At 44.0% G+C, this 27,634-nt stretch overlaps 1 protein-coding gene across 1 annotated transcript; it reads left to right on the forward strand.

Moving 5' to 3' along the window:
* Positions 1–3,397: 3,397 nt before the first annotated feature.
* lamc2 (laminin, gamma 2) lies at positions 3,398–25,643 on the forward strand. Its single transcript, XM_071926441.2, has 22 exons — positions 3,398–3,527; positions 7,318–7,494; positions 7,716–7,833; positions 8,370–8,485; positions 9,252–9,383; positions 10,376–10,565; positions 12,432–12,544; positions 13,272–13,487; positions 13,729–13,905; positions 14,363–14,596; positions 15,199–15,335; positions 15,883–16,039; positions 16,568–16,773; positions 17,328–17,407; positions 17,950–18,087; positions 18,701–18,845; positions 19,669–19,818; positions 20,054–20,168; positions 21,082–21,278; positions 22,513–22,671; positions 23,047–23,146; positions 23,585–25,643. Exons 1-22 carry the CDS (start codon positions 3,443–3,445, stop codon positions 23,836–23,838), a joined length of 3,396 nt encoding a protein of 1,131 aa, XP_071782542.2. The 5' UTR covers positions 3,398–3,442; the 3' UTR covers positions 23,839–25,643.
* The last annotated feature ends 1,991 nt before the right edge of the window (positions 25,644–27,634 follow it).

The following is a 27,634-nucleotide window of genomic DNA, read 5'->3' on the forward strand; positions in this document are numbered from 1 at the left end:
ATTAGAAAGACTACACACCCAAAAGTCGCGCAGGTGACGTAACTTCCTCTCTCCACAAGCGACCCAGAGCTGAAGCTCAGTCCCTCTCAGAGAGCAGGAGGATTATACACAACCTGGAAGGTAGACAGGAAGAACGGATTTAAACTGGTTTAGGATAGTTTTAGTACAGTGGGGGCTAACGTTAACGCTGCCTGTGTGTTTCCTGTGTTTCCTTCCATGTTGGTGTCGGTGACGTATGTTGTGCGAGACGAGAGATGTAGTTCACTGAGCTGCTTCACACAAAACTAAACGTTACTGTACTGTTTTACAACAAACTGCGACTTTCTTGACTTGCAAAATTATCTTTTAAATTGACAAAACATCATATGTGTAAGTCATGGCACAATTCAAACGGGATCAAACAATTATTTGTCTCTCGCCGTTGACTACCGTACATATTTTTTCCGAAATAAGGTCCCATGGTGGTCCACCGGAAGGGGCGGGGCTTAGGCTCTCTATTACCGGAGAGTTTTCCCTACCTGTAGCCGCCGGGCCGCGGCGTCTCACGTTTCACTCTGGAAACGGTTAGCCGATCGGAACAGAGGGGTCGTTAATATTAATGAGCCTTAAAGACACGGAGACAGAAACGGCCTGTTCTTGGTAAGGCTCAGAGAGATGCTGGAAAATGAACGTGGAGAAATGGATTGAGAGTGTTTTTGGTTCATGACACCACACACACAGCTTTGGATGGACAGAAAGACACAAAATAAAACACAGGAGAATATGGAGCTTAACAACAAGACAGTGATGTTAGCTGACCAGATACTATGGTTAGCTAGCTAACAAGCTGACATTATCTAAACACTAAATCAATCAGATGGATCAGTGATGAAATGATCAGTTCAGTCAGAAACAGACAGAAATGAACCATGAGCTCCAACATGGCCGCATCAGCTGAAAGCCCTGAGCAGCCAGCTGCATGTAGACAGGCAGAGGCAGCATACCACCACAGCTGTGTGGCTGCATTCACCTGCTGCTTTCTTGTTCCCGTCAGACGGTCCAACATGGCCGCTCTGTTGTCTTTATCAATGGATTTTTATTTACACTGCCTTCTGTTACAGGAAGTGAGCAGATGGATGGGATTTTTATGTAGAATTGATCCAGCCAGCTGCTGATATGGTGAGTGTGTGTGTGTGTGTGTGTGTGTGTGTGTGTGTGTGTGTGTGGTTTAAGGGTGTGGTGTTGACTAGGTAACAAGAGGAACAGGCAGGGTGTGGCTGTGTGTGTGTGTGTGTGTGTGTGTGTGTGTGTGTGCGCGCGTGCCTTTGGTGCGTCAGTGTCTAAGTTGTAAGTGTGTAACCAGGTATGAGGAGGGTGTGGCTGTGTGTGTGAGTGAGTAAATGAGTGAGTGAGTGAGCATATACATGTGTAACCAGCGCTAAGGGTGATGGGTTTGTGTGTGTGTGTGTGTGTGTGTGTGTGTGTGTGTGTGGGGGGGGGGGGGGGTGGTTCAGGCCTCAGGCTGCAGATTTCTGCCAGTCAGACCTGTGTCTGAGGCTCAGGGTGTGTGTGTGTGTGTGTGTGTGTGTGTGTGAGGCTCAGGGTGTGTCTGACTTGTCACTCACAGCCTCAGGATACAGTTTATGTAATGGAAATAAAACATCAAAGAAAAGTTCCTTTGAAGCATTATGATTCTATTCCAACATGTAATGTATCTGTTTGGGAAAAAATATGTCAGCTGATCACTTGATGTTTCAAAAACACAGATAATGGCTTCCTATAATATTACTGTCTCATTAATGACATTATTATTAGTAGTAGCAGTAGTAGTAGTAGTAATAGTAGTAGCAGTATTATTATTAGCAGTAGTAGTTTTATTGTTATTTTTTAATCAGGTTTTAATCATTGAGATCCAGAGACACCTGAGGACAAAATCTAAAACTAAATTACAGTAACATGCATTATAAAATATTATGAAACATAATATAGATATATTCATATACTGTATAGATTATATATGAGATTAAATAAAAAACAAAGCAGACCTCAAACAGGTAGAAACTGGACGGACGGCACCACAAGACAACAGACAGGAACCTCGTCCATGTTACCTGCTGGTCCTGGATCTGCTCTCTGCTTCCAGCTGTGATTATGTAACATCCAGTTTGTTTTGATCCTGGATTCCTGCAGTGGTTTCTGGTCTAGATGTTTTCCCTGGGTGTTGGCTGCCAGGGTCAGGGTCTGTCTGCCGCTCGCTCCAGGTGAATCACTGGAAGCCTGTGAGGAACATGAAGGTATTAGTGTGAAGAAAGTTCAGTCATCTGTCTTCTCTTTAATCTCTTTAATCCAGGCAGGAGAGATTTCATCAGGAGATAAATCCTGAAATGTTCTGTATCAGGAAAGCAGTCCTGACCTGAGGCTCCTACTTTTGGATCCAGTCTGTTAAAGTGTCTGATCTAGTCGATACAGGACTCCAGGTCCCTGCTGCTCTTTAGAAACTACCATCATTTGGTTTCCTGTTGTGCGGTCAGTCACTCAGTCAGAGCTGGTGTCTTTGTGTCGATCTCATTTTGGAAACAAACTCCTAATTTGCTGTTTGGATTCAATCTGAGGTTCAGACAGTTAATCCCATAATAATCCCATCAAACCAGGACACATCACTTCAGATTAGCTGCTTTTTTAGTTTTCATTCTATTATTAGTAATATCAGTAGTACTGGCAGTAGTAGTAATATTTTAAATGTATAAAACCTGTTGTCTGTCTGGTAAAAGACTCTCAGCAGGTGGAGGTTCAGGGTTTTGCTGCTGGGATCAAACCTGCTGCTCCAGTTACAGACCGGTCTCTCTAACCAGGAACCTTATGAAGCCTTATAAAGCCGTATGATCCCGTTATAATGCCTTATGAATCAAATTTTGTACCACTTTTGTCCCCCTGAATCTTCTCTGTAACCCTAATCCATATTCAGGCGCATCAGAACTTGTATGAATCAGAAGCTGGATTCAGATTTTTCCATCTGGAACAAAGAAGCGGTTCAGTTCATCTCCTCCGGTCTCTTTTTTTAATCTCTCTCTCTATAAAATGTCTTTTGTGATAAAATGTAAATGTGATGGAAGAGTCCCAGTAAACCTCCAGCAGGCCGGCGCTGAACAACGCCCTGCTGTGACACACTTCCTGCCCGGACTGTGTGTGTGTGTGTGTGTGTGTGTGAGCGTGTGTGAGTGTGTGTGTACTCTGTGAATCACATGTGAGTAAGTGCTGGTCGGAGGGAGCATGTAGCGACCTGCAGGAGGAGAGAGCCGACCTGAGCAGATAAAGGAGCTGAGCAGCAGCACAACGCTGTTATTTCAGTTCAGGAGGGCTTCGCTTGGGATTCATCTGGTTTTCTTGGTTTTCATTCATCTGGTTTTTGATTTTTTGATTCATTCGATTTTTTTTCTCCTGCTTTGGAAGTCAGTGTGTGACCATGCTGAGCGGCAGCTGGACGTCCCTCTGCGGGCTTTTGGCTGTGCTGTGTGCCGCCCAGGCCACATACACATACACATATCACTGTGAGTGTTTACCTCTGATGTCTGAATCTTTATTAATGAGTCTAGAATGAAGTCAGATTTCTGCATAATGTTATCCGGCTCGGCGTCTTGAAAGAGATTCATGCATGGAGATTATTTGGCTGATGAATCTATTAATCATATAGACAATTACATCTGTTATTCCCTTTACAGTGTTTTAAACAGAGCAGTGTGTTGTGTTGCAGTTACACATGTGTTCAGTTTCAGAAAACATACATGTGAGTTATACAGGCCAAACTGAGTTATCCACATATTCATGATCTCTGAATGTTATTTTATGCTTGTGTTGTGTATTTTTTGGGGGTTAAATGTTGAAAAAGATGGAAAGTTCATGACGGTTTCATCAGCTGGGAGGTCAAGTCTGCAGATCTTCTAACATGTTCAGAACAACAGACCGGTCTGTGTTGGTGTCAGTGTGTCAGTCCGGTCTGTGTTGCTGTCAGTGTGTCAGTCCGGTCTGTGTCGGTGTTAGTGTGTCAGTCCGGTCTGTGTTGCTGTCAGTGTGTCAGTCCGGTCTGTGTTGGTGTGTCAGTCCGGTCTGTGTTGGTGTCAGTGTGTCAGTCCGGTCTGTGTTGGTGTGTCAGTCCGGTCTGTGTTGGTGTTAGTGTGTCAGTCCGGTCTGTGTTGGTGTTAGTGTGTCAGTCCGGTCTGTGTTGGTGTCAGTGTGTCAGTCCGGTCTGTGTTGGTGTCAGTGTGTCAGTCCGGTCTGTGTTGGTGTCAGTGTGTCAGTCCGGTCTGTGTTGGTGTCAGTGTGTCAGTCCGGTCTGTGTTGGTGTCAGTGTGTCAGTCCGGTCTGTGTTGGTGTCAGTGTGTCAGTCCGGTCTGTGTTGGTGTGTCAGTCCGGTCTGTGTTGGTGTCAGTGTGTCAGTCCGGTCTGTGCTGAAGTGTTTTCTGCATAATGAAACACTGAGACACAGAGAGAGGAAACATTCTGCAGCTCAGCTCATTAATCTGTTCTTGATACTCTTCAGATTTTGAAATCGATATTGTCATTATTATTATTGATCACTGATCAGAAACGCTCGGCTCTGTGTTTCCTCAGCAGCGGTTCGGTTAGTGAGTTGATCCTCAGGCTGCAAACAACTTTCACCTCGGCTAAATCGGCACCCGCGGGTGACGCCGACCCGCCGGCCGGGTGCGGGCTCTCCCTCAGGGCGACACGGAGGCTGAGTGGAAAAACTGGAGTCGTTAAAAATTATATTTTTAGTTATATGTTGAGCAGAATTCCTCCTTTGGAGAAAGAAAAGACTTCAAACACTGAAAGATGACCGACTGAAGACTGAACTGATCAGTGTGACGACACTGATGTTTCAGTGCTACGCTTCTTTCTTTCTGTTTTTCTGTCTTTCTTTCCTTTTCTTTCTTTCTTTCCTTCTTTCTTTCCTTCTTTCTTTCTTTCTTTCATTCTTTGCTTCTTTCCTTCTTTCCTTCTTTCTTTCTTTTCTTTCTCTTTCTTTTCATGTATTTTTGGTAGTGATTTCTTTTTTTTGGAAAGTTGAGGTTTGGATGTTTTTTCTTTCCTGATGTGATTTCTTCTTCTTGTTTCTGAGCCGGTTGACTTGTTGTTCTGCAGCTTTAGTTTCTATCAGAGGTTGTTTCTGTTCTCTACTCTGAGTCTGTTTCCTCCTGCTGATCAGGTCAGTGTTCTTCAGTCAGTCATCTTTCTGTGTGAAGTCTTTCTTTCCCCAAGATTTTTCGCTCTATAGATAAGAATGGTGTAACGTTTCAAACAGGCCACGCCCACAAAGTGCGGATGAACAAAACAAAAAAATCAACATTTTCTGTGTTGTAATAATTGATGGGAAATGTATTTGATGTTGTTAATCACAGCTGTCAAACAGACAGTTATCTTGAAGTCACAAAATGCTAAGAAGCTAGCAAACGTCTGTCCAAGAGAATCATGTTAGCATTTTGAGACTTCAAAAAAAAAAGTTAACGACAAATTATTTACATCGTTTCATTTCAACATTTCACATCAAGTATTAGAACACAGAAAAGCAACAGAAAATGTTGATTTATTGTTTTTGTTCCGTGTATCGCACTTCGTAGCTGCGGCCTTTTTGCCATTCTTATATAGGCAGATTAGAGTTTTTAGTTTTACAAATGTAAAAACTTTTAGTTTTAGAAATAATCTCATTGGTTGAGTGAAAGTTCAGTGGGCGGAGTCAAAGAACTACAGTTTTTCAGAGTGTTAGCTGTCAAACTTAAGCGCCAAAGACTGAACACTGGAACAAAAAGCAACAAACACCACGAGACCGAATTATCTGAACCATCGTATGCAGAATGAAAATCTTGGAAAACAAAAGACTTCGACGCTCGCTTGTCAGTCATCTTCCTGTTAGCTGCTTCGGTCTTTGTCGTTTCCTCCTAGTTTTTATTCTCATGTACGTTCTGCTTCGGAGGAAACGTTCAGACGGAGCGTGTTGGTGACTGACGCTCAGGTGAACAGGACAGTGTGAGTCAGCTGTTCTCTGTCAGACTGTAATCAGCGACCAAAGTCTTCTGTTGCTACATGAAATCCCTGAATCAGAGAGAGTCATGTCTGCTGTGGTGAACCTCGTCTCGCCTGACCCACACACACACACACACACACACACCTCAACTCACCACACCTAGTCTCGTCTTTGTTTACTTATATATAAATACCATCATATACCATACTACATCATATATACCACTGAGCCACCGTGCCGCCACTTTCTGTGCTTACATAAGTGTGTATGTAAAGTATACATCACAGTAAATAGCGTCAAACTGATGGAAGTTATATGAGGATGGGGTCTTTTAAAAAAAACACCAACAGGAAGAGAAATCACTTCTGTCTGTCTTACCTCTCCCAGCTTCATATTAGCACTGCGTCACTGAGGATAAAGTGATTAGGACTGTTAGCTTTGTCTAAATATTTCCAACAACAGAGACAAGCAGCGGCCTGTTAGCCGCAGCAGCCTCTCCCCGACTCCATTAGCATTTGAAACGAAGGTTTAATGTGTTGAGGTGAGTGCCGGGGGGGGCGGGGGGCGGCCCGGGGAACGGCTTACCAGGTCTCAGAGGGAGAGAGGTCTGCCTCGGCCTGCAGGCAGACTGTCTGCTGCTGGGTGTGACTGAACATGTGTGGTCTGCTGGGATTTCTGTAGAAACCACAGGAGAGAGGAGGCAGGCCTGAGGTTTAGCTCTACAAACACTTCTCACAGGTAGAAATAATACGATTGACTGAGTTAAACCTCAGTGGGCGGAGCCAAAGAACCTCAGTTTTTCTAAGATTAAGTCAGACTGAAAAAAACAAGAGGTAAGAGCAGAGGAAGCTAATACTATGAAGCCTAGCGCTCTGCTGCTAACTGAAACAATACAATCTACCATACTAAGTTAGCTAGTTAGCTCGTTAGCTAGCTGAGCTTCAACATCATGAATGAAAAAAAGAGAAAAAGAAATCATTGCTATTCAGATTTGTATTCATGTTCTGTCCAGAGTTCCTTGTTTGTCATTCAAGTTTGACAGTTAGCTAACTTTTGCGCCGGAAAACCTTTTTGGCTCCGCCCACTGAGGTTTAACTCAACCAATGAGGTTGTGTAATTAAAGCTACAGTCTGCAGACAGGATGGAGGGCAGAGGTTTTCCCTTTTACTTTAATGAACTGACTGAAGGTCTGTGTGATAAGATGGGTTAGCAGCTTGGTCGTCAGTTTGTTCATGTGATCTCATAATGTGAGTAAACTGTCACTTACTGTAAACTGTTACCATGGTATTAGATATTAAAGTGCCTCCTCCTGTTCCCAGCGGCGATGCGTTGCGAGTGTAACGGGAAGTCTCGTTACTGCCTGCGGGACGTCTGGGGCCTGCGCTGCGTCAACTGCCAGGGGAACACAGAGGGTCGCCGCTGTGAGCGCTGCCGGGACGGACACTACCAGCAGGGGGCGCTGCAGAGCTGCACCGCCTGCCGCTGCAACCCCACAGGTCAGGAACAAGATGCACTCCTCCATTAGAAATATATCACAATAATACACATTTATACCATATCATAATGTATTACTAGTACTGTATATCATATTGCAGGACACTATAGTGTATATATTGTGCTAATATTTCTTTGTAATATATATATATTAGTAATGTAGGTGGATTGAATTGAGGTGGATCTTCATGTGAAACTCATCATGACTCTGCTGTCCCGTCAGGTTCTGTGGGTGTGGGATGTGACAGCAGGGGGCGCTGCAGCTGTAAAGACGGAGTCACAGGAGATAAATGCGACCGCTGCCCCAACGGACCCATCGGGCCAAACGGCTGCACACAGAGGTGAAGAGCATCACATCCAACACACACACACACACACACACACACACACACAGTCGCATGACGCTTAGTGACATGAGCACAGAGTCTAAAACAGATTCCGTGTTGCAGACAGGAATAATGTTCAGATGTTCATGAAAGGATTAATATGTGACAGCAACAGGAATTGTTGTGCGTTCATGTGCGGATATATCGGAAAAACTAATTTCCTACTGGAACAAATCTCATCACTTTCAATCTAAGTCATTTACACAAACACAAGATCTCAAGTCAAGACTTTAGAAACCTTTTCAAGTCATCAAAGTACAAGTCAGAGTCAAGTCCCAAGTCACCAGAACCCAAGTCAAGTCAAGTCTCAAGTCTTCTCTTCATGCATCAAGTCAAGTCTCAAGCTATTCAAACTGGGACTCGGGTCCAAGTCACATGACTCGAGTCCTCACCTCTGCTCTAGACAGTATGTGTAGTCTTCTGTCTCTCTGTTTCCTTGATGGTTTGTCATTATAAATTCAATATTCAGACTCACTTGTTGTGTTTTGCAGCCGGCAGCCCAGACAGGATTCACAGTCTTCACCGTGTTTCTGTTACGGCCACAGCACCCGGTGTTCTGCAGCCCGCGGCTTCACCCTCCATACCATCACCTCCACCTTCACCGACGGTAACCTCACACTTCTCTACTTCACAATAAAAGACCTGACTCTTGGTTGCAGTCAGTTTATGGATTAGATGACTTAAAGGACTCCTTTAAAAATTGCATTATTTGGTTTAATGTTATGCTGTCTTTCAAATGGTGAATGTTATTTTGAGAGAAAAAAACCTCTTTAAATGTCTGTTTTTCTCAATCTGCGCGAAATATAGTTGCATTTTGGAAGTAAGGAAGTATTTCAAGTGCTTCACAAGAGTAAAATAGTTCAAATAAGACCAGAAAATAGTAAAAAAAAACAAAAACAAAAAAAAACTGACAGCGTTTGGTGCCTCTTGAATCTTGTGATTCGAAAATAAAAAGGGGAGATGGAATATTTTCCCATAAAATACAGTAACTAACTGCAACTAAACTCTTTAAATGTCAAAATGAGTGTTGCTTTCATTTTAAAGGTGCTGTGTCATTTTACCATCAATAAACCACCATATTAATTTAGAGACATCAGTATAATGACGGTAAACATCCTCCATAGTTTCTCCTTCACCTGGTGGATCTGGAGGGAAATCTGCTGGATCTTTACGGCACAAAACAGGAAGAGGTTCTGTTCTTCTAAAGCTGAAAGAGTTTCTGGCAGCAGATGGTGGAAGGAGGGAAAGGGAAGATGGAGAAATCACTTCCAACATGTTGATCCTCTTCAGGGTGGGGGAGGGGGGCAGGGAGCAGCGGGGCTGATGGGAAATGTAGTTCTGAGACTGTGTGTGTGTGTGTGTGTGTGTGTCAGGTCCGGAGGGCTGGCGGGCCGCCACAGCGCAGGGCGTCGCCCCGCAGGACGTTCAGTTCCGCTGGTCTCCAAAACACCAAGACATCGAGGTCATCTCCAAAAACAGCCTGCCGGTCTACCTGTTCGCCCCGGGTCAGTACCACTCCTCTTCCTCTCCTCTTCCTCTCCTCTCCTTTCCTCTCCTCTCCTTCCCTTTTACTTTTGTTTCCTTTCCTTTCCTTTCTGTTTTTGTTTTGCCTTTGTTTTCTTTTCTACTTGTCTTGTCTCCTTTCTTTTCCTTTCCTTTCCTTTGGTTTTGCTTTGTTTCCTCTACTTCTCTCGTCTTCTCTCCTTTCCTTTTCTTTCCTCTCCTCTCCTCTCCTTCTATCTCTCTTTCTTCCCTCTCTTCTCCTTTACTTCCCTTACTTGTTCTTTCCTTTACCTTGTTGTTCCTTTCCTTTTCTCTCCCTTCATTTCCATTCCTATCCTCTCCTTCTTTCCTTTGCTTTCCTTTGCTTTCTTTTCCTCTCCTTTCTTCTCCTGTCCTCAACTCTCCTCCTACCTCTCTTCCTCCCTCGCTTCTTCTTATGTATCTTTTCCTTTCCTTTCCTTTCCTTTCCTTTCCTTTCCTTTCCTTTCCTCCTCTCCTCTCCTCTCTCCTCCTCTCCTCTCCTCTCCTCCTCTCCTCTTGTCTCTCCTCTCCTCTCTCCTCCTCTCTTCTCCTCTCCTCTCCTCCTCTCCTCTCCTCTCCTCTCCTCTCCTCTCCTCCTCTCCTCCTCTCCTCTCCTCTCCTCCTCTCCTCTCCTTTCCTCTCCTCTCCTCCTCTCCTCCTCTCCTCTCCTCTCCTCTCTTCTCCTCTCCTCCTCTCCTCTCCTCTCCTCTCCTCTCCTCTCCTCTCCTCTCCTCTCCTCTCCTCTCCTCCTCTCCTCTCCTCTCTCTCCTCCTCTCCTCTCCTCTCCTCCTCTCCTCTCCTCCTCTCCTCCTCTCCTCTCCTCTCCTCTCCTCCTCTCCTCTCCCCTCCTCTCCTCTCCTCTCCTCCTCTCCTCTCCTCTCTCTCCTCCTCTCCTCTCCTCTCCTCCTCTCCTCTCCTCCTCTCCTCCTCTCCTCTCCTCTCCTCTCACCTGGTTCTTCTCTCTCTCCTCCAGCCTCCTTCCTAGGGAACCAGTTGTTGAGTTTTGGTCAGAACTTGTCCTTCTCTCTGCGTCTGGACCGAGGCGTTCGTCATCCCTCCACCAGCGATGTGGTTCTGGAGGGTTCTGGTCTTCGAGTCTCCGCCTCTCTGGGCGACCTGCGCTCCATCGTCCCGTGTGGACAGAAGATCAGCTACAGCTTCAGGTCAGAACAACACGGACCTAAATACTGATATTTAAGGATTGAAGCTGCTGATAGCTGATAATGAACACCTTTAAATTTGACTATTTTCATGTCAAAAAATCCCAAACATTCCCAGTATTCAGTGTTAATTCTAGTCAGGGAGGCAGGTCGGTCTGAACCTTCAGTGAGACTTCATGTTAAACTCAGTCCAGCTCCTGCAGTGTGAGTGTGAAAGTCTCCCAGCTGTGAGGAAACACAATGTGAATTGAACTCGTCTCGACTCTAAACATTATAAATCAAAACATTATGAATCAAATAAAAGACAGTTCAACAAATCAAACACATCCAGTCATAATGTCTGGATTACCATCACATGTTCTGCATCAAACACCAGCTGGAAGCTTCCTTTAACATTTTATGATGATGGATTGAGTATTGATAATATATAACATTTCAGATATGTAGTAAGAGAAAACAAAAAAACATGCAATTTCACTGAATTTCAACTTGCTGAAATTAGAGGAGGAGCTAGTCAGTGAAATCAGCTGCTGTGATTGGTTGGAGTGAAACCCAGCAGGCAGTCTGGTCATGATGCACTTACTGGGTTTAGTTTGATTTGGTTTAAATGACTTTAAAAAACACATTAAATATAATTAAAGTCATGGATGATGTCACAGGAAAGGCATGTCAACATGGCAAGACAAATCAGGTGTGACAGATTCAATATTAGTAATAATGGGACAGTTTACATTGCAAATCAAACATAATCATACCAGTCTGGGAGTGAATAACCTCTCTACCTTTTCTTAAATCTTTCCCTTCTCTTCTCCATCATCTTGATCATCCTCGGCTCACAGGAATATTTGTTCCATCTATAGTCAGGCTGCTGCGACCTTTGACCCTTCGCCCGCTTACTTTTTGCTGCTTGTACTGTTGCTGATCAAGGAACTGAGGTGCAGTCTGGTGTAATGGCTCCACCTGTTGGAGGAGAGTGTTGTGTTTGGTTTACACTCCAGTGAAAAGCAGCTATGCAAATACTTGATATGGTTTGTTTTACATCATTGCCAGACGGGTGGAGTTTACCACACAGCGCAACCAGTGCCAGGAAGTTTAGAAAGTCCCAGTGAAGTATTGGTCAATTTAGTTCTAAGAAAACAAATATCTCAATTGTCCCGATGAGGTAAACTCCACCCACCTGGGACTCTGAACCGGTTAAAATAAACACCAAGAATCAGCTATAACTTGTCCAGGTTGTTGTGGTTTTCCCTCTTAGCCCGCTCAGCAGAAGACGGTGCGGCGGACATGTGCTGGCTGGTTGGGTTTTCTCTGTCATCTTTCCACTTTAACATTTTTTCCAGTAAGTCTGGACATTCCTGCCTGTCAGGAGAGAAATCCTGCTGCAGTACGTCAGCAGGTTTACGTTACAGAGCAAGTAGAAACATCGGTCCAGTCCGGAGGAATCTGCAGCTGCTGGATGTTAGCTGGAAGCCAGAAGGTTCTCGAGAACCACGTTTTATATTTCAGTACGTCTGAGTGACGTTGAGCCGGTTTCTTATCTGGACAGCGCTTAAGGCAAAGGCTCATCAGCTTGTGGAGAGTAAATTTATTACATTACATTACACAGCCCAACCCAAATTTGGCAAATCAATCACCACAAACTGCACAGGCTGCCATGGAAACGATTCACAGCAAAATAACAACGCTGTGTCAACACTGACTGTCTGTCAGCAGTCTGGCGCCCCCTGCTGGAACACTGACACCCCGCTTCACTGAATAGCTGAAAGTTTTTTTCCGCTCTGAAACTTGTGGTGTGAGCTTTTGATAGAAGGAGTGATGGTAAGAAGACGCCTGGGATGTAAATGTGCTGACCTGTTCTCCGTCTGGCAGGCTGGACCAGCGGCCCGGCAGCAGGTGGAAGCCTCAGCTCTCCGCCGCCCACTTCCAGACGCTCCTGCAGAACCTCACCGCCATCAAGATCCGCATGACGTTTGGTGAAAATGGTGAGCTTGTGTTTTATATCTAAGCTTTTATCAAATACAATCAATATCAGTTAATATATAGTTGAGTTGGTCAGGAACAACCAAACACTGAATGACCAGTGAATCAGCTCTGATGGATTCACCTGTTAAATCCACTTCAGTCAGGAAGGAGAGGTGAGATGAAGGAGAGGAGAGTTTAGGAAAGGATAACAGGATAATGTGATAATTTGTCAAAATGTAATAGTATCTCTTTAAATTGTAAAAATGTATCAGATACTGTAATAACATCCTCAGAGTGATATTGTGATAATACAAAAAAAATTATACCCTTTATAATGTAATGATTTCCAGTTAATTTGCATAATGTAAAAGTGTATTACATTATGAGGAAAAAGAATATCACTCTGAGGATTTAATTACATGGCAATTATTACATTTAATTATATTAATGACAAGTTTTATTAAATTTCCGACTATACTTTATTACACTTGGACAATATCTGGCAATTTACTACATTTAATTATACTTATGACAGGTTTTGTTGCATTTCTGAGTTATTTAGTTTAACATTTTGTTAAATTTAATAAATGTTATCACATTACCTGGCAGTTTTTACATCACCAGTTGGCACACACCTTGAGGCAGCTGAGACATGGATTGTGCAAAAATGGGTTCCAACTCAATATGAGGAAGATGACTGATGATTTGTCGTTGTAATACAGTGGATGACATGTCGTGTCTCCGCAGGGCGTGGTTACCTTGACAACGTGCGGCTGGTGTCGGCCCGGCGGGGGGAGGGCACCCCGGCGCCCTGGGTGCAGAGCTGCAGCTGCCCGCCGGGATACCAGGGCCAGTTCTGCGAGCGGTGTTCCTCAGGGTTCAAACATCGGTCCCCTGCAGAAGGAGGCTTCAGCCGCTGTGAACCCTGCAGCTGCCGGGGGGGGGACTGCGACCCGGAGACAGGTGGGTGGACTGGAGAGCCGCGCCTGAGTCATACTGAACATACATACAGCATGTGCACATTTAACAGTTGACTTTCCTTCCTTTCCATCTTTTGTCATTTGTTTTATCCAGTTTATCTGTTCTCTAGATTTTCTTAGAGTTTCTTTCCTTTAAGGTGAGATGTTTTCTGTGAACCCTCTCACCTGCTCTGTGTTTTCATATGAGTGTGTCAGCATGCTGAAGTGGAGCCTGTTCCCTGCAGGTGACTGTTACTCAGCAGATGAGACTCCCGGCGGGCGGAGCTGCTCAGCCGGTTCTTACAGCGACCCGGACGAGCCTCTGTCCTGTGTGAAGTGTCCCTGTCCCACCGGAGTGTCCTGCTCGCTGGCCGCCGGCTCGCTGGAGGTTCGCTGTGACCACTGTCCGCCCGGGACCACCGGTACGCTGACAACAACAACAACAACAACAACAACAACAATAATAATACCAAACATTTTTATACAGCACTTATCTGAGTGCTTTGCAGGAAGGCATGAAATCAAGAAAATGTATAATGGAATATATAAATAGGAGATAAAAATCTGATATATATTCAAAAGAAATTTGTTATGAAGGCAAAAAAAAACATAAAATGTAACTTTAAAACAAGATTAAAAATTAACCTAAAAAAATGTGTTTTGTGAAGTTAATTAAATGCCATCTGCTATTGGCTGATCTTTGGTGCCAGGTGATGTCACCACCTGTTGTACTCTATAGAAGGTGACATCATCACCTGGTGCCAAAGTTTTTTACCAGTAGATTTGTTTTGGGGTTTAGTTTATCTTTAATAAATTCCTGAAGCTCTGGATCCTCAGACTGAGATGTGTTTGTTCTGTTGTTTCCATCTCTACCTGCAGGCTCTCGCTGCCACATCTGTCTGGACGGTTTCTATGGCAACCCCCTGGGGGGCGGCGGCCTGCAGAGGCCCTGCAGGCCCTGCCAGTGTAACGGCCACGCCGACCTCAGCGGGGCGGGAATCTGCGACCGCGGCACCGGAGAGTGCCTGAAGTGTGTGAACAACACCAGGGGGAGGCAGTGTGAAGCCTGCCGGGACGGGTTCCACCGCACACACTCCGCCCACGCATGCAAACGTAAGAACAGCAGCACCAAAAGTCAAGTGCTGATCCACCACCGCCTCGTTTTGTGACTCTTGAGTCAGGGGTCACTTTTTAAAAAACACAGGAATCTCATTTTGGAATGTAACTTCACATATTAACTGTTAAAAAGTTCCTTATTTCTCAGTGATCTTTTTTCTGGTTTCTCATGTTTGTTAAATGGATAAAAACATTTCCTTTACAATTTTGGGTAGGAGCCAATATCTTTTGTTGTGTGTTTTATAAACCAATAGAAATGTTATATGATAAATGTTAAAGAATAAGTATTGTTGTGATACTCGCATCTTATAAACCCCAAACTGAGCAGAGCAGACTGAGAGCCTGATTCATCTGCAGCAGCTTCCTTACTGACTGCTGGAAGAACTAATTAGGAGTTAATGTTAATGAGCTATACATGTAGAATACAGTAGTGCAGAATAAGGTGCTAATAGGTGGTTTGTGATGACTGATAATGAACCAGTACACTACTAATATGCATGTTATAAGCGACTTATTAATAGTTAATGTGTCCCCTGATCTGAAGTGTGACTGCACATCATGTAAAGGTTATTGATCGATGATTGATCCTCTGTGCTCAGCGTGTGCCTGTGACGCGGCCGGCTCTCTGTCCGGACAGTGTTCAGATGAAGGTCAGTGTCAGTGCAGACGAGGCTTCGAGGGTCTGAAGTGCCAGCGCTCCGCCTGTCCCGCCTGCTTCACCCCCATCAAGACCAAGGTACCGCCCGACCCCCACCTCCGCTTCACTCCATCTGTTAGTGTAGCAGATATTGGCTTTCACACTTTTTTAATATGGAAATATGTGTTGTTTCTGCAGAGCTCTCTCATGTTGCTGTATGTTCTATAAATTACTCCTACTGAGTAATTTATGTTGATTACCTAACTTAACTTCTGGTTATTGTAATAAAACCCAATAAAGTTCTCATCATTACATTAACAAGACAGAAGTTATTATGTTAATGGTCGGTAACGTTTATTACATTAGAGGGAACTTTATTACGTTAACAGGATTATTATTAGGCAAACTTTGTTTATATAGCACATTTAATACACAAGGCAAATTCAATGTGCTTCACATAAAACACAAAAAATACATAATTTGTCTGGTAAAAAGAAGTAAAGATACTATACTATACTTATGATTTACCACATTTACTGCAAACTGTTACTGTTAAATACAGTATGTTAATGAGAAGTTATTACATTAGCGGTTCTCAGTGAGACTCCCTGCTGCATGTCACCTCACAGTGTGTGTGTCTCTTCAGATGGAGGTGTACGCCGCCCGGCTGCAGGAGCTGGAGGCTCAGGTGTCGGCGGCGGACGGAGGCTCGCTGCCGGTCGACAGCCTGCAGGTGGAAATGGCTCTGAACGCGGCGCAGGAGCTGGTGAACGACCTGCAGGACAACACCGAGCGCCTGGCAGGCAAGGATCCTGCTTTACATACAGACCAGCAGCCAATCAGTTTTTTACCTTTATTGATCCAGGGAAACTGAGCTCCACTCTGCTTCAGTCCTACATTCACACTGGGAGCTGACCAGTACAACCAGCCACTGGGTTTTATTTAATACATTTCATTTATTTTCAGTCTCTATCCGTCTCGTGGTTCTCACTGTCAGACCGAGCTGCAAAGTCACATTTTTTAGGAAATTTAGGATTATTAACCGAAGCCTGCTGGGGTTTCTGTGTCTCACCCACACAGCTTTTATCTCTTTTTCTTCTCTCTTTTTATATTGTTTTTTATCTTTTTCATTAAGTGCAAATAAACTAAACGTAAAACTGACCCTCACCTCAGCCTCACTACAGACTTTATGTTTAACGCTCGCTTTAAACAGAGACAATAGTTTTGTGATCATCAACTTTTTAAGAACCAGTGATTTTTGGCTTTCACATATCTGTCAAAGGGAAGAACCCGTCTCATACTGATGATGTCATACCTCCTGTACCCAACAGAAATGGAGAAGAGCCTGCAGCGCCGCCTGTCCACCATCAGCCGCAGCCAGCTGGCGGAGGGCCGGGACCTGCAGGCCATCGGCGACACGGCGGACGACATCGACCGGCGGCAGCAGACGTACCGGACGAAGGCCGAGGGCGTCCGGACGCTGATCGACGACATGAGGCGCAAACTGGAGGAGGCCAAGCTCAGCATCCAATCAGCTGTGAGGCTTTCACCGTCATATTAGTGATGTCAGCTGTGTAGAATAATGTTCAGCTGTACAGGGAAACGGTCCAGCTGACAGTAGGGCTGTCATTATCGATTAATACATAGATTATTTTTTCGATTAATCGATTAATCAGTTAGTCTATAAAATGTTAAAAATAAGGACAAATGTCCATCACAGTTCAGAGTCCAAAGTGATTCTTCAGATTTCTTCCTCAGTCTGACCAGCAGCCAAAAAACACAAAGGATTCATTTAATAATGAGATGAAACAGAGAAAAGCAGAAAATCTTAAAATCTGTGAAGCTGCAACCAGCAAATGTTTTGTATTTTTACTGATAAATGACTAAAATGATTAATCGATTATCAAAGCTATAATCGATACATTTTCTGTCAGTCGACTAATCAATGAATCGACCGGAATCTAAAAATGGGGAAATGTGTATGAACCCGGCTAGTGGTGATGACTGTGATTATGACGGTGAAGATGATGATTTTAATTACGGTTAATTAATTATGTTGACGGTCACTAACGCTAACTTCCTGTCTCACAGGACGTTCCTCTGGGAGACGAAGCGCTGGGTCCAGACTTCCTGTCCACACTGGTGCAGAGAGCTTCAGAGCTGGCCAAGAAGTGAGTCTGCTACTGAATCCACTAACAGTGATGCTTATAACGCATCATAAGGAAACATAACGCGTCATAAGGAAACATAAAGTGTCATAAGGAAACATAACGCGTCATAAGGAAACATAAAGTGTCATAAGGAAACATAACGCGTCATAAGGAAACATAAAGTGTCATAAGGAAACATAAAGCGTCATAAGGAAACATAACGCGTCATAAGGAAACATAACGCGTCATAAGGAAACATAAAGTGTCATAAGGAAACATAAAGTGTCATAAGGAAACATAACGCGTCATAAGGAAACATAAAGTGTCATAAGGAAACATAACGCGTCATAAGGAAACATAAAGTGTCATATGGAAACATAAAGCGTCATAAGGAAACATAACGCGTCATAAGGAAACATAACGCGTCATAAGGGAACATAACGCGTCATAAGGAAACATAAAGTGTCATAAGGAAACATAAAGTGTCATAAGGAAACATAACGCATCATAAGGAAAATAAAGCTGTCAGTTTGTTGGATTCATGTTCTCGTCCTCGTCCTCAGCCACCAGACGAAGGCGGGCACCGTGGAGCAAAGCGCCAACGAAGCGCTGAGCGACTCGGAGAAGAGCCTGGCGCTGGTGCGAACGCTCCTGAACAAGGAGAACAAGGTGAAGGAGCTGATCGGAGATCTGAAAGCCAAGTGAGTTTTCTTAAAGTTATAATCTACATTACGAAACATTTAGCTGCAACAAGGTATCATTTTCTCACTTTTGAATTAATGCTAGTAGCTTTAACTCAACATAGTGGACGCTAAAGTGTTAGCATGGAGCTACTATCACTCAACATAGTGCATGCTAAAGTGCTAGCATGGAGCTACTATCACTCAACATAGTGCATGCTAAAGTGCTAGCATGGAGCTACTATCACTCAACATAGTGCATGCTAAAGTGCTAGCATGGAGCTACTATCACTCAACATAGTGCATGCTAAAGTGTTAGCATGGAGCTACTATCACTCAACATAGTGGACGCTACAGTGTTAGCATGGAGCTAACATTACTCAACATAGTGCACGCTAAAGTGTTAGCATGGAGTTACTATCACTCAACATAGTGCACGCTAAAGTGTTAGCATGGAGTTACTATCACTCAACATAGTGCACGCTAAAGTGTTAGCATGGAGCATTGGAACCAACGATCTACCGGGGACACTTGGATGATTTTGGTGTCGATGTTCTCATCACTTAAAGGGGAAGTTGACCAATGGGAAACTCCCTGTATCCCTTTAAATGTGTTGCTGGTGTGTCGTGTGCAGGTACGACAAGACGTCCGCGCAGGTGAAGGCTCTGGAGAGCCAGGCCGGCCGGCTGAGCGGCGAGGCCAGAGACGAGAGCGAGATGGCGGACGACATGCTGAAACAGATCGCCACCATGGAGCGAGAAATCCCCGCTGCGCTCAAGGTGACTGCTGCTGCTGCAGGTTACAGTCTGGCACAGTGTGTTGCTCTGGAAACATGATGCATAATGACAACCATGCACATTCATATTTATGGTCATATTTATGTACCTGTTCATAATAAATATATTTGTTTGGCACATTGCTTAACAAAGTTACAGAGTGCCAGAACATAAAGGGAACAAAACAAATGTTTAAAAAATGAAAAACACATAATGAATGACTGGATCGTCACTGAATAATTAGTTAACAGATCAGTATTAGAGTGATGGTGGCAGGGAGGCCGAGTGTCAGAGAGACTGTCCTGTAACAGACATCACAGGTTTGACCCTGCAACTGTTAATGTGTCTGTTGCACCAAGAGACGTTCAACAATCATACAGGGAGAAATCCATCAGAGAAGAGGAGAGACCAGTTTCTCCACCACAGGAGCAGGAGAGAGACCAGAATGCACTGCAGCAGAGAGGCAGATTGCGTTCTTGCTCTTACTATTGCCATCTCTATTGTTTGCTCCACCTACATGTAAAACCAACAGCTGAATACAAGTTCCGACCCTTTTCTGGTGGTTGATGAAAGGCATTCTGGGAAACGTAGGAAGCCACTAACTGCAGTAGACGAGGCAGGTTGAGGGATCATGAGTGGGTTCACCAAAAAAAAGGAAATCACAACACTTGATCACAAAATAGCACCTGGAATATACTGAACATCACAGATTGGTGAGATCTGACAGTGGGAGAGGATCTGAGGGAGTTTTCCTAAATGTCCCATGTCCTGTTAGAAGACACTCACGGTCAGGCTCTAATGAAGGCGTGTGCTCCTGTTGTGGCAGGAGGAGGCGGAGGCGGCGGTTGCCAGGTTGGACGGGCTGAAGCAGGCGGTGCAGGGGAACATCACCGGCCTCCAGGCGCTGCAGGAGGAGGTGGAGGGAGAGAAGGCCACCGTGGAGCAGATGCTGGCTGACGGCAACACAGCCCAGCAGGTAACACTGTCTGAAAAAACATAGTCCTGATACTGAACCACAGTCATAATAGCCCCAGTATACTTTATAGTGTTTGTGTGTTAGGTTTGATCCAGTAGACAAACATCTGTATCTGAGTGTAAACTGGTCCCAGGTCTGTAGTGCTGCAGGTGAAGTGTCAGTTAATGTGAGCTGCATTAGAAGCAGTGAAGAAGTCTTCAGTGTTGTAACACGGTTCTGTCCTGCCGCTCCTCAGGACTACGACCGGCTGCTGGCCAGAGCGAACGCCGCCAAGGCGGTGGCGGAGGCGGCGCTGCAGGACATCAGCAGCAACACTGACCAGGTGGACGACGCCCTCAACACCCTGAGAGGTACAGACGACAGACAGACAGATGCATGAAGAAAAATATGGGCAAATTGACAATAAACACATACAATAACTAAATAAATAAATAATGCATGAATGAATGAATGAGCAAACAAATTCAAAGTCAGTAAACTGTCTTAAGTTGTTTTCAAGCCCAGCGCCTGTTATCCAGTGATGTGTGTCTTCTTTGGTGGTGTTACTCAGTTTTGAACACAAACAGCAGGGGGCGACATGACGACTTTGCCTACCCATAGCGTACAAGCCCATTGAGGACACCTAACCCTATATTCATACTGTTTAATTACGCTGTTTTCCTGTGATATCGAGTTCATTTTCTTTGTTTTCTCGAGATGTCGAGTTACTTATGTCATTATCTCAAGAGTCGAGATAACAGTTTGTTTTCCCGAGATAATGAGAAAAATATCTTGAGATCTCGGGATAACAAAAATTGTTTTCTCAAGATAATGAGAAAAATATCTTGAGATCTCGGGATAACAAAAATTGTTTTCTCAAGATAATGAGATCATTTCCTGCTTGAGATCATTTTCTGCAACAAACATCCTAAAGGAAAGCAAATTACTCAAAACCCAAATGTTGCAGCCTGTTAGTGTTCAGGATGTTCAGTCAGTCGGCAGCATCATGAGGAACGATTAATTTACTTGAGATAATGAGATAATTACTCTATACTCATTTTATCTTGATATATTGAGATAATTTTCTCAAAATGCGTTATCTTGAGATAATGACATAAAGAACTTGATATCTCGAGAAAACAAAAAAAATGTACTTATCACAGGAAAATGAATAAAAATGTGAATAAAAAATGTATGAATATACAGTATGTCTTCAGAGGGACAGATCTAGCTGCCTGCTCACATCACAGTGTCTTTAACACTGATGCTCTTCCTCCTCTGCAGGTTTCGACCAGCAGATTGACGTCAGCAGAGCTTTGGCCGACGACGCCATCAAGAAGCTTCCCGCCATCAACGCCACCATCCGCCAGGCCGTCGACAACAACGGCAAGACCTTGTCCATCATGGGCGCCGTGGGCGGAGACTACAACGACGCCCTGGGGACGGTCAACCTGCTGGAGAACGTGGTGTCCCGCCTGGAGGTAGCTAGCTAAACCAATCACCGGCCAGGATTCATACACATGACCTGTGGTGGATGTTCTTTTTTTGTTTTTTTTCCAAAGTGCATCCGGACCCATTATCTGCACCATTTCCTGTTTTCACACCAAAATGTTTTAGACACCAAAATCATCCATGTGTGCCCGGTAAATCATTGGCTCCTGTCCTGACCTCCATGCTAACACTTTAGCATACACTCTGTTGAGTGATAGTAGCTCCATGCTAACACTTTAGCATACACTCTGTTGAGTGATAGTAGCTCCATGCTAACACTTTAGCATGCACTCTGTTGAGTGATAGTAGCTCCATGCTAACACTTTAGCATGCACTATGTTGAGTGATAGTAGCTCCATGCTAACACTTTAGCATGCACTATGTTGAGTGATAGTAGCTCCATGCTAACACTTTAGCATGCACTATGTTGAGTGATAGTAGCTCCATGCTAACACTTTAGCATACACTCTGTTGAGTGATAGTAGCTCCATGCTAACACTTTAGCATGCACTATGTTGAGTGATAGTAGCTCCATGCTAACACTTTAGCATACACTCTGCTGAGTGATAGTAGCTCCATGCTAACACTTTAGCATGGAGGTGAGGTGTTGAGTGATAGTAGCTCCATGCTAACACTTTAGCACTGCTATCTTTTTTTTATATACAGATGCAGATTTATAAAGTTTAAAAATGAAATATTAACGCTGTATATCCGTTTTATTTTTGGAGCTAGTTCAGGTGAGTAACCACGTATTCATCCGCTGTGCAGTGATTTTTCACCCACCACCTTCACTTCCGGTGGAAACAGAAAGTAGTTCCTAGCAGTTCAGAACAGTCTGTTGTTTTTGTATCATACTGACAGACTTGGCCACATAAATAATTTCAAAATGACTTACCATTAACTTTAGATTCATAATCAAATACACCACTTACACATGCCATTTGGCGGGTGTTTTTTTCCCCACAGTGCCTCACAGCACCATGAGGGCATGCTGTATATTTATCACAGGCGGCCCCAGTGAGAATCGAACCTCTAACCCTATAAACAAGTCATGCTCTGTGCTGCTTTATGCATGTGAGCCTGTTGGGGGTTGAAGGACATTCAGTTCTGTTCATGACAGTAAAATGGTTTGATTTCAGAGCGCTGGGCGTTGGTCCAGTTCTGTCTGGTGAGCATGGAAACTCCACACTGGGCTGATTTGGGTTTTTTTGTCGTTGCCTTCAGGGAACGTCCGGGTCTTTGCCGTCTCACACCGGTCTTGTGCGGGACGCCACCAAACTGAACGAGGAGCTGAAGGGGCTGAAGGCGGCGGCGGTGGCTGCAGGCGGGCGGCTGGCTGCAGAGCTGGACAACGCCAAGAGGGACAAAACTGAAGCTGAGGAGGTGTGTTGGTCGCAGGGAAATACCGAACCATAAAAGTCGAGTCGAAGTCCATTCCAAGACCAGATCCGGTTGAGTTTGAGTTGAGACCGAGTCAAGACTGAGACCGGAGCAAATCGAGTTCTATTCAATACCAAAATTGGCAGTAAACAGTGAACATTTCTTTCCAAATATAAAAATTATGCTGAAGAAGTTTCTTAATAATCAACAGAGATGTAGATCTGTCTGCAGGAGCTTCAACCTCCAGATAATCATAGGCAGGAAAAAGTCGTGTTAACATCCAATAGCAGCAGAGACCGAGTCACAGTAGGAACAGGAACGAGTGACGGAGTCTTCTCCAGTCCGTCTGAAAGTTGAACCCTGATGTTTTCTGTGCAGGCTTCTCACGGGGCGGCCGGGGCCTTCAGCAGCGCCAAGCAGACCAGAGACGCTGTGGGACAAACTCTGCAGTCCGTCAACAACCTGCTGGCACTGTTCGGTAAGCACACTGTCCACAGCCTTGTAAATGTATTACAGTCATTTATCACCAGTAAACAAAATAGAGGAAATACAAACCAATGTGATTGAAATAAATGTTGAGATGAGGTTTTCTATGGAGCCGCTGAGAAGCTTCTGATTGGCTGCAGAACACCTACACTCTCAAAAACAGTGACGTAAGTTCCCTATATGGTTCATGAATGTTCCTCATGGTACAGCTTGAGTTGTTTATGGAAAAATAAGCACAACTAGATGTTCACAGAGGTAAAATGTAGAGCGGCTCAACAGAACCAGCAGACCGCAGCAGAACCAGAACAGACCGGGTGCAGCAGCTTAAAAAGTGCTGCAGCAAGCCCAGATGTACAGATGTTAGCATGCGGTGTAGTTTGGGCGCCCCCCCTCACCCCTCTCCCCCCTCCCCCCTCCCCCTCTCCTGCAGGTCAGCCCGGCAGCGTGGACGAGCAGCGGCTGACCCAGCTGGAGGAATCTCTGGCCAACGCCCAGAGCAACGTCAACCAGAAGCTGAAGCCTCGGCTGCGGGACATGGAGGACAGGGAGGCGGCGCAGCGGAGCCGCCTGTCCGGCATCCAGCTGGACATCGACACCGTCCTGAGCGACATCGCCAACCTGGAGGACATCCTGCGGGCCGTGCCCGACGGCTGCTTCAACCACGCGGCCATCGAGCACGCCTGAGCCGGAGCCGGAGCCGGAGCCGGAGCCGGAGCCGGAACCGGGACACGCTGCACCGCAACCACACTGCACCAGCCACGAGGCAATATCTGCCATTTGAAAAAAAAAAAAAAAATGACTGGTAGTGCAAAAATAACAGAAACGATACTTTTATCAAGTAATTTAAAGGAATACAGTGAGTTTTTGGGAGACTGACCCATTGGTCATCATAAGCACCAAGTGAGTCAAAGTAAAAACTCTGTATTTTATATTATATGGTCTGTAGATTCATAAATTAAAAAAAATGGAAAGATCATTAACTTATTATAGCTGATGTAGCCAGGTTTATTTTTGGAACCATTTCACTATTTCAACCTTCACTTCAGGGTAAATAGTTCCTGCTAGTTCAAAACAGTATTGTTTTAATATCTTATTTAGCCTACTGTAAATTTTACCAATATTCAACACAAAACTGCCAGATTTAGCCACATAGCATTAGAGTACTTAACCATTTAGCTTTAGAGCTGCTGCAAGTTCTTATTTCTCACTTTTGAAATAATGCTAGTTGCTTTTACTCAACATAGTGTATGCTAAAGAGTTAGCTTGGAGCTACTCTCACTAAACATAGTGTATGCTAAAGTGTTAGCATGGAGCTACTATCACTCAACATAGTGTATGCTAAAGTGTTAGCATGGAGCTACTATCACTCAACATAGTGTATGCTAAAGTGTTAGCATGGAGCTACTATCACTCAGCATAGTGTATGCTAAAGTGTTAGCATGGAGCTGCTATCACTCAACAGAGTGTATGCTACAGTGTTAGCATGGAGCTGCTATCACTCAACATAGTGTATGCTAAAGTGTTAGCATAGAGCTACTATCACTCAACATAGTGTATGCTAAAGTGTTAGCATGGAGCTGCTATCACTCAACATAGTGTATGCTAAAGTGTTAGCATGGAGCTGCTATCACTCAACATAGTGTATGCTAAAGTGTTAGCATGGAGCAGCAGAGCCAACAATCTTCACATGGATGATTTTAGTGTCTATGTTCTTATCTCTTTTAACTGGGAAATTGACCATTGGAGCAATCTGCTAAAAACTCATTGTATTACATTGTATTACCAGATTTTAGAAATATTGAATGTTGAATTTCAGGTAATTTCAGGGAGTTTTTTCCAAATGGGAACCGGCTGATCTGTGGGCCGGTTTCCACTTTACTTTCTTCTCAGTGAGGTCTGGTTGTGAAATGGGGTTTAAGGTGTTTGACAGTGTTTGTGATAATCAGTGTGTGTGTGAGCCGAGTGTCGCTCAAAGAGTATTCTATTTATATTTGTACATACATGATCAATGATGTGAAGTGTTTTGTATTGTTTAGCTTCAAGCAAAGTAGTCATTATTTCCTGGGATTCAGTATTTTCATTAGTTTTGTTGCCAAAAGTTTTGAAAGTCATCACATAAGAAATATTTATATGTATCTTATATCAAAAAGCACAAAGCAGATGCTATTAAATACAACCTGCAGCACTTTTTCTAATCACAACGCACTTCAGTTGTCTAATTTTTCAAAACTGTGATAGTATTATGTATTTTAACCTTTATTTTTCTCGGGGAGGGCCACTGAGCTTCTTCCTGCTTCACACTCATACAGTTCATCATGTTCACATTGGGAGTTTCCCAGTATAGCCACAGTCTTCTACTGTTGCTCTCCTCTGCTACATAAAAGCAAGTGATGTTACTACTGAATAAACTTTATTATGCAGGTACTGGAATGACGATAGTAACCACTGTATGTGTCCCAAGACATGTAATAAACCACCATGGATTTTCATCAGTTTTTTTATTGGATGAGTCAGTTTTACGTCCCCACGTTGTCTGTAAAATGAATCTGAGCTCGGCTGATTTCCCCTGTCGCCCGAACAGCTGAGAGAGGGAACGGCCCGACCGCCATCTGAATCCTCTCCAGCGGGACAAAATACACTCCGCTGCTCTGTTCCCCCTCAAGCTCTGAAAGGGACGTGCCATTTTCAACACATCTGTTACTCAACACAACATGCGTATGTTGATAGAGTATATGGAGTTTTAATATTTCTCGACATTTTATATAAATGACCGTCCTGCTCCTCTCGCTCTGCTCTAACTCAACAGTGATCCAACCTGTATCCAGGTCATAAATCTTCTCCACTGTCTGTTCTAAACAGCCGGTGTCTGGTGTAGAGTAAACAGAAGAAGAAGAACTGGGTAGTTAGCATGAGCAGCGATATCCACCATGGCTGAACAGACAGAGAGAAGAGAAACTCAAACTGCATCAACAGAAAATCCATTTGTCCTCTGTGGCGTTCGGATTCTATCCAGATACTTATTGTTTTTGGGAAATGAAGGGGATTTCTGGATCCTTTTTGCCAATCATTCTGTTCTTAAAACGGGTGAAATAATGTAGAAATGACATATGACAAAGTTATTATATATTTTAATGTGTTACTGAATTTGTAAAAAATATTTTGTTAATAGCCATGGAGCGGATGTTGTGTTATCGTCGCTTCACTAAGCCACTCTGGAATGCTAAGCTAAGTCTGGCTAACTAATGAAGAAATGTAGGACAGAAGAACCTGAAAGCAGAAATAGTGAATATTAGTGTTGGATGTAGTTAAAGTTATTTTACACCTCTATTCATTTTCATGTTAGACTGAAAGGGGGTGGGGCCAGAATCCCTTATTTGAGTTGAAAAATGATTGACATCACAGTAGGCTACCGCCCACACAGTTTGATTGACAGGTGATCTGTGGGAAGGGCAGTGCAGAAACACCACAGCAATGTGCTTAGCAACAAAGATGGAGACTAAAAAAACACAACAATGAGCTCTTATAGTGACCAGACGTCCCCGTTTTCTGGGGACAGTCCCTCCGGGGACCGGTGCTTTGTCCTGGCTGGTGCCTTCCCCAAAACGTCCCTGGATTTCCCCTCTGGACGGCGTTAATGTAACCGTGGGCAGTCTGGTGTCATTTGGATCACAGGGGTTTTATCCTGTCCTGGCTGTCTAGATGGGAGTATTGCAGGGCAATGCTGGTAATGTAATCTATTACATAATAACTTTAATGCAATCTGGACGGCATATATGTATTTATTTCTTCTATAAATTAGGCTGCTAAGGGGCCGTATCATTTCTGTCAGATTCAAGAATACGCCTGCAAAGTATTTGTAATTTCTGAATCAGATGGCGTTGATCCGGACGGTATTAGAATGGACAAAGTTGTCCATGTCCTCAAATTTGCTCCCAAAAACCACTTCGCTTTGCATCGCTTCGCTCTAACAAATGTTGTCTCATGTTGCTGTTTCACTGGGTGAGTTGTTGCATGGCTCATGTTGTTGGAAGGTCAGCTAGCTAACTAGCTAACCTAGATAACTTAGTATGATAGATTGTATTTTTTCAGTTAGTAGCAGAGCGCGAGGCTTCATAATATTAGCTTCCTCCTCTCTTACCTCTTGTTCTAGCATCGCCTATTTTGTATATCATTTTGCCCAAATAAAATCCAAGATCATATGTCTGGAAAACTTCATCTTGACGTTATACACTAGCGAGTTAGCTAGCTAAGTGGCTACAGTGATTTGGAAGTGATGGGATAGTTAGGCCAGCTAGCTAACATTACTTCAGCCTACCAGAGCTAAAGTTAGCAGCTAGCATTCGAGGCTGCTTCAGGTAACGTTCAGACCAGGAAGAACAACAGTCTGAACGTGATTGCTTCTCTCGCTGCAACCATCATGCTCATTTGCACAATATAACATTTTTACAACTTTTCTCATCGCTTTGTGGGTTTGGTTGGA

Source organism: Centroberyx gerrardi, chromosome 13 (genome assembly GCF_048128805.1).
Source record: "Centroberyx gerrardi isolate f3 chromosome 13, fCenGer3.hap1.cur.20231027, whole genome shotgun sequence".
Taxonomy (NCBI): Eukaryota; Metazoa; Chordata; class Actinopteri; order Beryciformes; family Berycidae; genus Centroberyx; species Centroberyx gerrardi.

Excerpts from the sequence above, each read along its gene's own strand:
- lamc2 (XM_071926441.2), top strand. The coding sequence starts at position 3,443 with ATGCTGAGCGGCAGCTGGACGTCCCTCTGCGGGCTTTTGGCTGTGCTG. Across the intron at positions 13,906-14,362 it reads CTGTCCGCCCGGGACCACCG|GCTCTCGCTGCCACATCTGT; the intron begins GTACGCTGACAA and ends CTCTACCTGCAG. Across the intron at positions 20,169-21,081 it reads CGCCCTCAACACCCTGAGAG|GTTTCGACCAGCAGATTGAC; the intron begins GTACAGACGACA and ends CCTCCTCTGCAG.